This window comes from Musa acuminata, chromosome BXJ3-6, assembly GCF_036884655.1.
Source record: "Musa acuminata AAA Group cultivar baxijiao chromosome BXJ3-6, Cavendish_Baxijiao_AAA, whole genome shotgun sequence".
NCBI classification, from domain to species: domain Eukaryota; kingdom Viridiplantae; phylum Streptophyta; class Magnoliopsida; order Zingiberales; family Musaceae; genus Musa; species Musa acuminata.
The window spans coordinates 30,513,115-30,526,743 of record NC_088354.1 but is presented as its reverse complement, the minus strand read 5'-3'; the positions used below and the strand labels follow the sequence as shown (position 1 = coordinate 30,526,743).

Genomic DNA, 13,629 nt, shown 5'->3' with positions numbered 1-13,629 from the left:
TCCGACTAGTTTTTGGATTCTTTATTTAAACTTTTTTTAATTTTCCAAATCAATTTTGTTAGTTTTCTTTCCAAAAATCTGGTTTTGTTTAATTTGATAGTGAACTTTTCTTGAGTCATTGAATTCTATAAAATTGTGTCGGGATGAATGTATGAAAAAAAAAAGATAATTATGATTAATATTAACATGCTTAACGAGGTTTCTTCGATACTTAAATCAATAACGAATGTCAAGTTAATTGGGCACGATTAGGTGCTTAGTTGACTTAGCAAACTTAGACATCATCATTATGATAACTAGGTATGGTCCATTGGATTAAATGTGTCAAGCATTAATTGGTCATTAATGATTTGATGGGATTCTATGTATCGAATGAATTGTGATTGACTATTAATTCTATCCATAACGAAACTATACTCATCATCTCTTTTTCTTTTCCTTTAATGCTCGTAATCTTAGATAGTGAGAAAGTTAGAATCCAAGAACATAAAAAATGTGGCAGCTCCTCCATGTTTGATTGCTTATATCTCAAGTTTTCAACCTCAAAATAACAAATTGCTATATGACTTTTGTGCTATGCATAGGTTCTTCAACAAAGTCCATCTTCAATCCTAGCTTATTAGGACCTACAGGAGGTATCATCAGACTTGACTTTTACCATCATAATGGTGACAAAAGCTACTGAAAGCAGACAAAGATGGTGCCATCAAGAGGAAAGATTCTTCCAATTCGTCCAATATCAAGAGGAAAGATAGATAGTGTAGACGTTATAGCTTTGCCTAGGATTGATACCAAGGCTTGTGATATTTATAGTGGCCAAAGATTTGAAATGCCAAGGTATATAAATATTATCATTGAGCATTATATATGAGGATACTGACGTGATTAAACTGTTGAAGTTTCGCCAACTTTAACCCTTCAATGATATAGCAAGACATTTAGTTTATTTGACATCTTTAATTTTATGCAGCACATCCTACAACCACAATGTTTCCTCCTGAGTCTCTCATGGGAAAACTCATACATGTAAGATTAGAAAGAGGATGTAATGACTCATCACAATATAATAATACTACATCCATCGTACTTATCATATGTTCCTGCAAACCCCTTTGATTCTCTCTAATTCCCTTATAGTGTGTATTCGATCATTCTCATAATCAATGGTAAAAGCTAAAGCCTTACACCAGATAGAAAATGACTTTGTCCTGATGATTGTGTGATATTCCAAGTATCTAAGAATCTAAAAGAAATTTGTTTAATTTGAACCAATTCCTAATATTTACTAGCAAAAGAATATTCAAAGAAGACATGTTTAAGAGAATCTGAATAAAACAAGGGTGTCTTTAATGTCAAGGCCTCCCAAGTGCTGTCCCAGCTAACAAGGCAGGTCTTCATTTTAGAAGGATTAGATTCCAAAAAATATCCCTAGCCATCTTAATATTTTTTAAAGCATTTTATCAGACATTTTTTATGCACTTTCAGACATTCCTACTTGAGAAAATAATTGCAAGAAATCAAGCTGAAATCTTTTTTTCCAAATGAACAAAGAAGGGATTATGCTTTGATGATTCAATTGAAGATTATTCCTCATTGTTTTTTGTCTTTATTCGGTTGCGACTAGTGAATATTTTGGAGTCCAATATATAAATTGAGTCCTTTCCTAATAGAATCAAAAAATTCTATATGGTTAGAATTTATTAAATGACTAAGGTTTTTGAATTTGAGGGTATCAATTATAAGATTTGAGGTCACAACCTACTATGACACTGTAATGTATTCTTTACTAATAGCTTAAACTTGTAAAATTATTAGTCACCCAATCAAAACTCTTTGTCAAAGGGTTTTTGGATGTTATGATTCAACTCTATTATAAATAGCATAGTCGGTTTGGGTTAATCTAGCTCACCATATAAGCTCAAACATGCCCCTAAATCAATGTTATAGTTACCATCCTATTAGCACAACCTTAGGAAAAAAAGGAGTAACAAAAATTCTCTTAATGCTTTAGGTATTACATTAGTAATGAATAAACTTGTTATTGCTTTATCTCCTTTCAAAACCAGATCAAAATCACAGAAATTAATAATTATTTGATGATAAAAAATAAATCAGCTATTTCTCCAACCTTTTTTTTTTTTGAGGAATCAACCCACACCAGAAAGAGAAATAATTAAAAATATTCATTTATATGAAATGAAAATAAGTATAAACTAACGAATCATCTAATATTTTTGAGTCACATTGATATCTAGTCTCATGTATGTTAATCTTGATTAGTTTTTAGTTTTACTAAGATTTAATTTTTTTAAAAAAAAATAGTAGTCATGATTTACTATGTATATTATTTGGATAATAAGTATGGATGAGATATGAGATCACAAAAATATTGCTCATTTGATATTTGGATATACAAACATAAAATTACGCTTGTAAAGGCTAAGTTCATGTACATCAGTGATCGTCCCTATATCTCATCTCCCCTACTAAAAAGGATGTAGGTAATACCTGGTCGATGTCAAGCTTGAAGCTTCTATCTCCTCTTACTCCATGATGATATCCAGGAGGAGCACTGTTCAGTCAACCAAAGCCATTGTTGATACATCTTTAGCTCATAGCTTGTGCAGGTTGAGGCTCCATTCCCTGTCTCGCTTCACCAATTAATCCAAATCTGCATGCCGTGCACAGAGGGTTATCAAATGAGTGCTTCTGCAACCACCTGCCTCAATTCCACGAGACCACAAGTGACAGTATGATGGACTGGGATCCACACCACAGCTCGTCTTGGCCCACCCAGTAGCCAGTTCTTCACCCTTCGATTTGATCACCGAGATCACGATTTAATCCAAGGATTTAAACTTGTAAAATCATCCTTAGTGATGCAAAAGGATCTCTCTTCATCTTATACATACACATACGAATATTTTCAACATTCTCCGCTTCCTATAACCATTATCCTTCCTTTTGGCTAAAGTTTCATGGTAATATTTATTTGTAAAATAAATATTATTTCCTTTTAGTTTTAAAAAATTATAATACTAATATAATTTTTTTAATAATTAAATACGATTCGATCAGTTGAGCCATTCATTCGATTTTGATAACTATTATAATATCACACACACACATATATATATATATATAGGATGTTTTTGAACCTTAGAGCACAGGACTGTGCGAGTGTGCAAAGCTGGTGGTGTCACCATTCCGGATGGTATCTCGAAAGCTTGGATGAATGGTGCCGACATGCATACAGGTGGAAAGTTGGAGACGTCGTTGCCTCGCCACCACGGTGGCCACAGCACCAGCCAAACAGAAATAGCTTGGGAAGGAGAGAAAGGAGAAGAAAGAGAGGCAATAGTGGAGGTCAGCGGTGCAGCGGCATCGCGTAAGCCTCGTAGCAGAAGCCGTCATCTCCGCTCTCTGCGTCTTCATTTCTTAAGCGAAAGCAACGTACCATCTCATGCTTTTTTGGATTGTTAATGGTGACACTCAAAGCTTACAGTGGTAACAGCTAATGGTGGCTTTGCCATTTGCATGCCATCTCCTGACATCAGGAGACCAAGAGACAGAGGCTTCTGACACACTCCCAACTTTGCTCTCCCCCTTCCTCCATTCCCGCCCATCTAGCATCATTCAGCTTCAGCAAAAGTTGATGCTGTCACTCAGATTTTGACATAATCTATGAGCTTGTCTTGATCTCTCGACGGGTCATCAAAAGCTGTGTCTACCATCAGCTGTGTCTTCATCTCGCCTTGCTTGATTAGTCCTCTTTTGCCATGGCATAACTTGGCAGAATGATACTGTTTACGTATGTGTTTACGTGAAAGCATACACGTCTGCGGTATTTATCTCTCTCGGTAGAGTGCCGTGCGAAAAAAGCACTGTGGAAGCTGCATGTGTTTCCATATCTTTGCTTTATTCTCGTGCGTAGTAGGCTGCTCCTTGTGTTCTTCTTTTCTTGGTCCTCGTGAGGCTCCTCGGCTGCTGCTCTCTTCTGCATCACCCACCATCACTGCATCCACTGGGAGCAGTTTCTTAGGGATCAGAATCCCCCCAACACAAGCTTCAGATCTATGTAGATGTGTTACGTATCAGAGTGAGTAATCACAAAGAAGGGGAGAAGAAGAAGAAGGTTTCTTTAGCAGCATGAGGTTGGCCACGGTAAACGTGCGCACGCAGAGGCTAGCTTTTTGGCTCCCGCGCGCTCTCTCTCTCTCTTCTCTCTCTCTCTCTCCCCCTTTCGTCACCAAAATCTATACGTCCGGTTGCTTTAAAATTCGCGGCGGGCTGCCCTGGCCCTGTTCCCACGTGCCGCGTTCCTCGCCGACACCATCATTCCCTGCCTCCCACGTGCTGACGCATCATCCACCCTCCGGCTTTCCTTCTCGTTGCGGGTCTTCTCGGTGGGCCCAGTTTGACCGTTGACCTTAGACAAACCCAACTCATATTCAATAGATAAAGCAGGAAGGAAGAGGAAGAGAAAACAAGCTGTTATAGTACATTATATGGATCTATCATGGTTTTAATTCATTTATTTCTATCAATAATAATATCTGATAATTTTCCTTCATTTTTCATTCAGTTATAATTAGACCAGCACTATTTATTGGGTAATTCATAGTGATAATAATATCATTCCCTTCATAATTTAGTGTATGAGGAACATCCAAAACATAATCCATATGAGCATAATATATGAAAGTTGGAGAAGATATAAATATAGCCGCAGTTTCCTTTTAAATGACAGTTGTTTTCACAAACTTCCCACTATACCCTTCGCCAACTTTGTTTTTTTGTTCCCAGAATGTACCTCCTGCCTTCTATAAATAATCCGGCGCAGGCTTCAGTCATTCCATCTCTCCTTTGAGCTCATCTTGTTTAGAATCTTCACAGAAGGATGCATTACCAAGCGGCGTCGGCAGCGGCTGAGGCGTGGGGATACGTGGCTGCGGCGAGAGGGGCGACGATGGACGCGCTGGAGCGGGTGGAGCGGCTGGCGGGGGAGAGCGCGGTCGTCATCTTCAGCGTCAGCACCTGCTGCATGTGCCACGCAGTGAAGCGGCTCTTCTGCGGCATGGGGGTGAGCCCCATGGTGGTGGAGCTGGACGAGGACCCGCGCGGCGGGGAGATGGAGCGCGCCCTCGCTCGGATCCTTGGTGGCGGAGGAGCGGCAGTGGCAGGAAGCGCCGCCGTGCCTGTGGTGTTCATCGGCGGGAAGCTTGTGGGGGCCATGGACCGGGTCATGGCCGCCCACATCAACGGCACCCTCGTGCCCCTCCTCAAGGATGCCGGCGCTCTCTGGCTCTGAACCCACAGCCTCAAAACCACGAACGGTATGATCGGTTCGCGTCTTCCTCTTATAATGCAGCTACAGATTACCAACTTTTTCATTTAATATGACTTCGTTTTCTATCTAATATTGGTTACTTAACAAGGTTTAAAAGAGAGAGAGTGAGAGAGAAAGAGAGAGAGAATGCGTGTGTGTGTGTTTGTGCGAGAGAGAGGGAAGGGAGGTTGGTTTTTTGGGTCCTCCATTTTGGGTACAAGATGATTGATATGCAAAGGCTTTGCTTGTATTACCTTCTTCTATAATTTTCTTCCTTTTTCTTCTGGGTTTTCGTGATCATGTGGGGTTTGACATGCATGATAGTGATGATGATCATATGTATAGAAACTTCTTGAGTGTTGAGCAAAAACTGGCCAAATGGATTGTTTCCTTCTACGAGTTCATCCAAATGCAGTGCTTGTCATCTCTCTAGTTAATTTATATCATGGATCTGTCCTGCACTTTTGCTTGATGAGTCAAAATGAACTGCTATTTAAACTTCTTCTTCCTACCTTTTAATTTCAAGCTTATGACTCTGGGGCACAGTGAGTTTTGAGTTACTGAAAGAACACGAGCTTCCTCGTGATCGAGAGCATTGAAATCATACGATATGTTGGGAAAATGCTGCTCCATTGAAATCAAGAGCACGATATTCCTTCTTTGAAGAAGAGCGAGGAGGAATGTGGTCGAAATCTTCAGTTTGCGGGAGAGAGAGAGAGAGAGAGAACGTCATCAACGACCAGACCACCAGAGCGAGAGAGAGAGAGAGAGAGAACGTCATCAACGACCAGACCACCAACTCCCACGTTCGTGCGAAGGAAGGTGGAATGCGGGGACATCGTTGTCGGTGTCGGGACCAATGAAAATCCGCCACGTGTCTTGATGTGCCACTTACACCAATGGGCCGGCGCACTCCGCATCCAAAGGCACGCATCTCCACGAGAACGTGTGGCACATCGATTCCAGCACTCGTGTTTTTTTTTTTCCTGTTTTAGACCCTCACATTTTTTAATTTATATGGAAATCTCTCTTTTTTATTTTAATTTAGAGAAAAATTCTGCTGGGATCTAATCACCTTCCTCTCTCTCCCTCTTTATGGGTTCCTCACATATTTTTCATCATTGTGTATGTTTGGATTTCACAAACATATGTTATATATATGGCATAATGCATCGCCAAAATCAATCTTTTCCTTGGATTGGTTACCATAATTTCACATCTCAAAAGACATGGAGGACTACTTTGAAAAAAAAAAACCATTTTTCATTGGTTTTGTTGTCAGGAATATTTGATCTGAGATATATAAATAACATCGTTCAATTCCATATATCCAGAACAGCAACATATACGGATATCAAGATCGATCAAATTTCGTCTTCACCCATAATTCAACCGAGCATCCGATATCTTTTGTTGACCCGGATCCATATTACCTATTTAATGGATCCAATTTGCCACCCATAATTCGACCCGGCCCAATATGGTGTTTCTTCTGACTTTGCCCGTTATTGGATCTCCCTGTGGATATGTAACATATATAGTAGTCTCTTACAAGACTGAGATCTAACATCATCTTTAAAATAAAAGTCATCTTTAGGCATGTGTATTTTTATGTATGTGTGCATCAGTGTATATATACTGGTTGTGATATGTCCAAATTTGAACATTGTTGTTGTAAGCTAAAATAAGATTATTCTTGGAGATGATGGCAGTGTCAAATTTTAATCGCCACCTCATCCCACAAGTCTAATAAAAAGGATCATGATAGAGAAAACTAGAGGAACTGTTTTTATTTCTTCACGCATATATATAACTACAAGAAGCTACCATTACTTATACTGACTGCAAAGACCAGAGTTACCGTCACAACTTACACATCACTGACAACATACACAACCTTCTTAAGAGTCTGGAGGCACGGCATGAAGCTAATCAACCAATGGGCATGCCGCTTGACTGCTATCAGACCTCAACAGAAGCCATTACTTCCTTGTTCTCATCAATCTCCTTCTGATCTCCGTCTCCCACCTTGTCTTCGCCATGAGTTTCGACCGTCCGATGGACCTCCACGGCCTTCTGGGCCGTGTCACGATTTGTGATCGGTAGGACGTGCTCCGGCGGCTCCTGCTCGACGACGGCGACCTTCTTCCTGTCCTTGTATGCTACGTAGAGCGCCATTTGCAGGATCCCGAAGATAAACCCCAGCACATTGGGCAGCTATGGAGCAGGAAGACGGGGAAGAAGATAGAGTGATCTGTTGCTACAGTGCGATCGAAGCAGCTAAATGTAGGTGTTTGATGAAATTACCGAAACGTATAAATCCCTGATCAATAAGCCGTACGCGAACCAGACGACCGCGCTCAACGTGAGGAAGAAGGAGAGCGAGAACGGCATGAACTCCACGCTCTTTGTCCGTATGACGAGCCTCTGAGCAAACACGGAGTGCGTTAGTTTGCCACACTATATGCTTACCGAGGCATTGCATTGGCGCATGTCGAACTCACAATGACGCTTAGGGGAGCCACGAAGACGCTGACGGAGAAGCTCACGCAGATCCATCCGAGAATTTCAACTCGTTTCGCGCCCTCCGACAGCAGCAGAGTCAGCAGAAGAATCAACCCGAACATGGCGACGATGACGAGCAGAACCAACTTCGCAGTAAAGATCTACAACATAGAGACAAACACTTCATCGGAGATGGATCGTGTTAATTGCCGGCCTCAACAAATTACCTCTCCTACGCTCTGTGTACCTTCGCCGCCTTCGGCGCGTAGACAAAGTAGACGACGATGTAGACGGTCTCGATGGCGCAGCCGACTGAGTTGATGGTGATGAGCAGGCAAGCGTCGGTCTTGAGGAACGCGTAGGAGATCCATACCATGGCACTGAAGAGAGCAACCACGTACGGCACCGACTGAAACCCTTCGGTGGACTCCCTCTTGTACACGCGATAGAATGTCGGCCTGCATTAGCGTTGATTGAGACCAGTAAGATCACTACAATTAATGCCTGGCATAAGCAAGGTTGAATGGAAAAAGAAGAAGGGAGGAAGAAGATGCTCACAGTGGCGCCAGGTACACCATGAAGGAGATGATGTTACCTTTCGATCAAAGCCAATGCTGTGTCAGTGATCTCATCAAACCAAAAGTAGTCTTGACACAACAAAAACTTGAGGATTAATATAATATGATGGCTATGCTTTGATTTGCTTTATAGTATAATATGATTCCATTTCATAAAACTGCACCATTTTGCATCATCATTAGAGAGAGATCCAACCATCAAGACAACAGTAATCACCATTGAGCTCCATATAAATAGGGAAAAAGAGATTTTACCTAGGATGCCAAAGGTGAACGCCCAAGAATGGTCCAAGGACAACCAAGCTGCCATCTCTCTAGTATATGGCGAGCACTAAAAGGAAGTGAAATCTCCTTGAGAAGGAGACCCTCCAAAGTGGCTCGCAGCGGGCCTGAGTGCTTGGGGAATGAGGAATGGGGAATGAGGAATGACGAAGGCCATTTTATAGGGAGGAGGGAGTGAACAGTGAACTTATCAATCAAGTCGAACAATTAGCTTATCCTCAAAACAACATGGAAATACGTAATCGCATGACAAGCTGCATGTAGGTAAGTAAGAGATCGTATTTAAGTTACATTACTTACTATATGGGAAAAGAAGCCCTGCAGGGGTGTTTGCATGTGTATTGTTAGGGAAAATATTATTTACGTTCTATTCAACTCAATCTATTTCAATATTGTTAGGGGAAAATATTATTTTGCATGTGTATTTTGTAGAAATGTCCAATATGTCTCTAAGATAAGAATATCGTGCTCCTAGGTAGAAATCCCATGCTCTTGAAGTGAAAATATCATGCTTCCGAGTTAGAAATGTAGTACTCCCAATATGCCGCACGAAGAGGTCGGAGGGTTTCCCGACCCAATCCGCTTAAGCTAGTAATCTAAGATCCCAAAGGGTTTGAGTAGTTTAAAAGGAGTTCCTTTGGTTTAAGATGCCTTCATCATCATGATAGAGAAGAAGACTTGTAATAATCTTCCTTCTCATAAATGATGAAAAGAAAATTTATGATTATCTTTCTTATCATAATGGATGAGAAAGTAGTTTGTGATTCTTCCTTATCATAATAGACGAGAAAACATCTTATGTTTTCTTACATTGAATCTTCGCCATGTAGGTAGATGGGCGGAGAGTAGTTGGGCGGAGAGTGACTTGGATCTTACGTGGCAATCATGTATCAAATGATAATAAATTCTCTATCATTTGTCCCCCCCCCCCTCCCCCCACGAAGGAGTGCTTCGGGACCCTTGCAAGAGGGGTTCAAAGCATGTCATTTAGTTTGTCTGACATGGGAGTATTTAGGATCTCATCTTGTGAGTTTGGTTTTCCCAATTTAGGTGTTTTGAGCATATTGGGCTTGTATTTCTACTGTAGCAGATTTCTCTTGATATCGGTTTAGTTTTCTCGACTCACACATTTTAGGTGCATTTAGCCTTACGGCTTTGCCATAATGGATTTATTATGGTGCAAGTTAGATTTTCTCGACTTATAAATTTTAAACGCATTTGGCTTTATGCCTTTGCCATAGTGGATTTATCTAGGTGTGGGTCAAGTTTTCCCAACACGTATTTAGGGCGCATTTGGCCTTGTGTCATTGTCGTAGTGGATTTATCTTAGCACATGTTAAGTTTTCTTGACTCCATGTCTCAGATAAATTTGGCCTTATGCCTCCGTCGTAGCGAATTTATTTTAGCGTGAGTTAGTTGACTCATGCATCTCAGGCGTATTTGGCTTTACGCCTTCACTATAGTGGATTTCTTTTTATGTAGGTCGGGATTTCTCTATTTACATGTCTCAGGTGCATTTGGCCTTACGCCTTCGTTGTAGCAGATTTATACGAGTTGAGTTTTCCTAACTTATGCATCTCAGGCACATTTGTCCTTGTGGTTTTGTCGTAGTGGATTTATTTTGACGGGAGATAGATTTTCCCAACTCATATGTCTCGGGTGCATTTAGCCTTATGCTTTCATCGTAGCAGATTTATCTTGGCCCGGGTCAAGTTTTTTTTACTCATGTCTCTTGAGCGCATTTGGCCTTGCATTTTTTGCTGTAATGAATTTATCTTATTGCAGGTTGGATTTTCCCGACTTACGCATCTAAGATGCATTTGTCCTTATGCCTCTATCATAGTGGATTTATCTTAGGATGGGATGAGTTTTTCTAACTCATGTGTCTCGGGTGTATTTGGCATTGTGCTTCCATTGTAGTGGATTTATCTTGGTGCGGGATGAGTTTTTCCAACTCATGCATATTGAGCATATTTGACTTTATGCCTCCAATGTAGCGGATTTCTCTTTACGCGAGTCAGGTTTTCCCAACTTAATCGTCTTGGGTGCATTTGGCCTTATCTCCATCATAGCAGATTTATCTTGGCATGGGTTGGGTTTTCCAAACTTACGCATCTAGGGTATATTTGTCCTTATGCTCTATAGTAGATTTATCTTAACGTGGGACAGGCTTTCTCGAATCATGTGTCTTAGGTGCATTTATCCTTACACCTACGTAATAACGGATTTATCTTAGTGTGGGTTGGGCTTTCCCAACTCACATATCTCAGGCACAATTGGCCTTATGACTCATTGTAGCGGATTTATCTCAGCGTATGTTAGGCTTTCCTGACTTACATATCTTGGGTGCATTTATCTTTGTGCATCTATCATAATATATTTCTCTTCACGTGAGTTGAGCTTTTTTGAGTTATGTGCCTCGAGCGCATTTAGTCTAGTGCCTCCATTGTAACATATTTATCTTGGTGCGGGTTTAGTTTTCCTAAATCATATGTCTCGAGTGCATTTGGCCTTGTACCTCCGCCATAATAGATTTACTTGGCGTAGGTTAGGATTTCCCGATTTATGCCTCTTGGGCGTATTTGGCCCTGTGCCTCTGTTGAAGTAGATTTATCTTAGTACGGGTTAATTTTTTTTGACTTACGCATCTCGAGTGTATTTGTTCTTGCGCCTCCATCATAGTAGAGTTAACTTGGCATGAGACGGGTTTTCTCAACTCATGCATTTCGAGCGCATTCGGCCTTGTGTCTCTGTTGTAGCGGATTTATCTTAAAGCATGTTAAATTTTCTTGATTCATGCATATCAATCACATTTGGCTTTGCGCCTCCGTCATAGCAGATTTCTCTTCACACAGTTTTCTTGACTTATACATCTCAGGTGCATTTGGCCTTCTACCTGTACCGTAATAGTTTTATCTTGCACAGGTCAAGTTTTCTCAACTTATGTCTCTCAGGCACATTTGGCCTTATGCCTTCTTCGTAGGTGATTTATCTTAGCATTGGTTGGATTTTCCTAACTTATATGTCTCGAGCACATTTGGCTTTGCACCTTATCATAGCAAATTTCTTTTCACGGAGGTTGGGTTTTTGTGACTTACATGCCGCAAGTGTATTTGGCATTACGCCTCCACCATAGCGGATTTATCTTGGCATAGGTCGGTTTTCTTGACCCACGTGTCTCGGGTGCATTTGACATTTTGCTTCCGTCGTAGTAGATTTATCTTAATGCAGGTTAAGCTTTTTTGACTTATGTGTCTTGGATACATTTGGCCTTGTGCTCTCGCTGTAATGGATTTATTTAAGCGCAGGTTAGGTTTTCTAGACTTATGTATCTCGAGCGCATTTGGCCTTATGCTTCCACCGTAGCGGATTTATCTTGTCGTGGGTTGGGTTTTCCCGACTCACACATCTCGGGTGCATTTGGCCTTATACCTCTATCATGGTGGATTTCTTTTGGTGGGGGTTAGGTTTTTTGAACTTAAGCATCTCGAGTGTATTTGGTTTTACGCCTCCGTCATAGCAGATTTATCTTGGTGTCAGTTGGATTTTCTTGACTTATGCATCTTAGGTGCATTTGACCTTGCGCTTATACTATTGTAGATTTATCTAACATGGGTTGGGTTTTCTTGACTCATAAGTCTCGAGCGCATTTGGTCTTGAACCTCTACTATAGTAGATTTCTCTTCATGTAGATAACTCATGCGTCTTAGGCACATTTGGCTTTATACCTTCGCTGTAACAGAGTTCTCTTCATGCAAGTTAGGTTTTCCTGACTTATATATCTCTAGTACATTTTGCCTTATGCCTCCGCTGTAAAGGATTTATCTTGGTGTGGGTTGGGTTTTCTCAACTCGCATCTTAAGTATATTTGGCCTTACTCCTCCATTGCAGTAAATTTATCTTGATGCAAGTCAGGTTTTCCCGACTCATGCATTTCAGGCGCATTTGGCCTTTTGCCTCTGCCATAGCAGATTTATCTTAGCACTAGTATGGTTTTCTCGACTCATGCATCTCGAGAGTATTTGGCCTTGTACCTTCGTCGTAGCAAATTTATCTTAGTGTGGGTTGAGTTTTCCTTACTCACGCATTTTGGGCACATTTGGCTTTGCATCTATGTCATAGCAGATTTATCTTGGCATGTGTTAGGTTTTTTCGACTTATGCATCTCAAGCGCATTTGACCTTGCACCTCCGCCATAACAGATTTTTCTTAGCATAGGTCAGGTTTTCTTAATTTACGTGTCTAGTACGCATTTGGCTTTGCATCTTCACTATAGTGGATTTCTCTTTATGCAGGTTGGGTTTTCCTGACTTATGCATCTTTGGTACATTTGGCCTTGTGGCTTTATTATAGTGAATCTTGGGTCTTCCCATTGTGGTAGGTTTCAAATCTTTCTTCTATCGTGATAGATTTCTTGTCCCTTGTTTGTCATAGTGGATCTCTAAACTTTATGCTATAGCAAGTTTCAAATTTTCTTTCCTTTATGGTAGATTTCATATCCCTTCTCCATCATAGCGGATCTCGAGTCTTCCCATTGTTGCAGGCTTCAAATATTCTTTTTTCCATCATGGATTTGATGTCCCTTCTTCGCCTTTATGGATCTTAGATTTTTCCACCATGGTGGGCTTCAAATCTTATTTCTGTCGTGATAGATTTCAAGTCCCTTCATAGTGGATCTTATTTTTCCACCATAGTCGATCTCGAGTCTTCCCGCCATGGCAACTTTCAAATCTTCTTTCAACTATGGCAGATTTCATGTTCCTTCTCTATCTTAGTGGATCTCTAATCTTTCTGCCATGATGGGTTTCAAATCTTTTTTCCACCATCATGAATTTTATATCCCTATTCTGTCATAGCAAATCTTGGGTGTTCCTGCCATGGCAAGCTTCAAATCTTCTTTCAGTTGTAACAAATTTCATATCCCTTCTCTACCGG

At 40.7% G+C, this 13,629-nt stretch overlaps 2 protein-coding genes across 2 annotated transcripts; one reads left to right on the top strand and one right to left on the bottom strand.

Annotated features, from left to right (window-relative positions):
- The first annotated feature begins 4,882 nt into the window (after positions 1-4,882).
- LOC135640110 (glutaredoxin-C5-like) lies at positions 4,883-6,388 on the top strand. The gene has a single exon (XM_065154246.1). It carries the CDS (start codon positions 4,901-4,903, stop codon positions 5,309-5,311), a length of 411 nt encoding a protein of 136 aa, XP_065010318.1. The 5' UTR covers positions 4,883-4,900; the 3' UTR covers positions 5,312-6,388.
- Positions 6,389-7,291: 903 nt separating this feature from the next.
- On the bottom strand, positions 7,292-8,722 carry LOC103988975 (bidirectional sugar transporter SWEET14-like). The gene is made up of 6 exons (XM_009407680.2): positions 8,668-8,722; positions 8,393-8,429; positions 8,082-8,292; positions 7,834-7,995; positions 7,637-7,756; positions 7,292-7,546 (listed from the first exon to the last, which is right to left on the bottom strand). Exons 1-6 carry the CDS (start codon positions 8,720-8,722, stop codon positions 7,292-7,294), a joined length of 840 nt encoding a protein of 279 aa, XP_009405955.2.
- Positions 8,723-13,629: the final 4,907 nt, after the last annotated feature.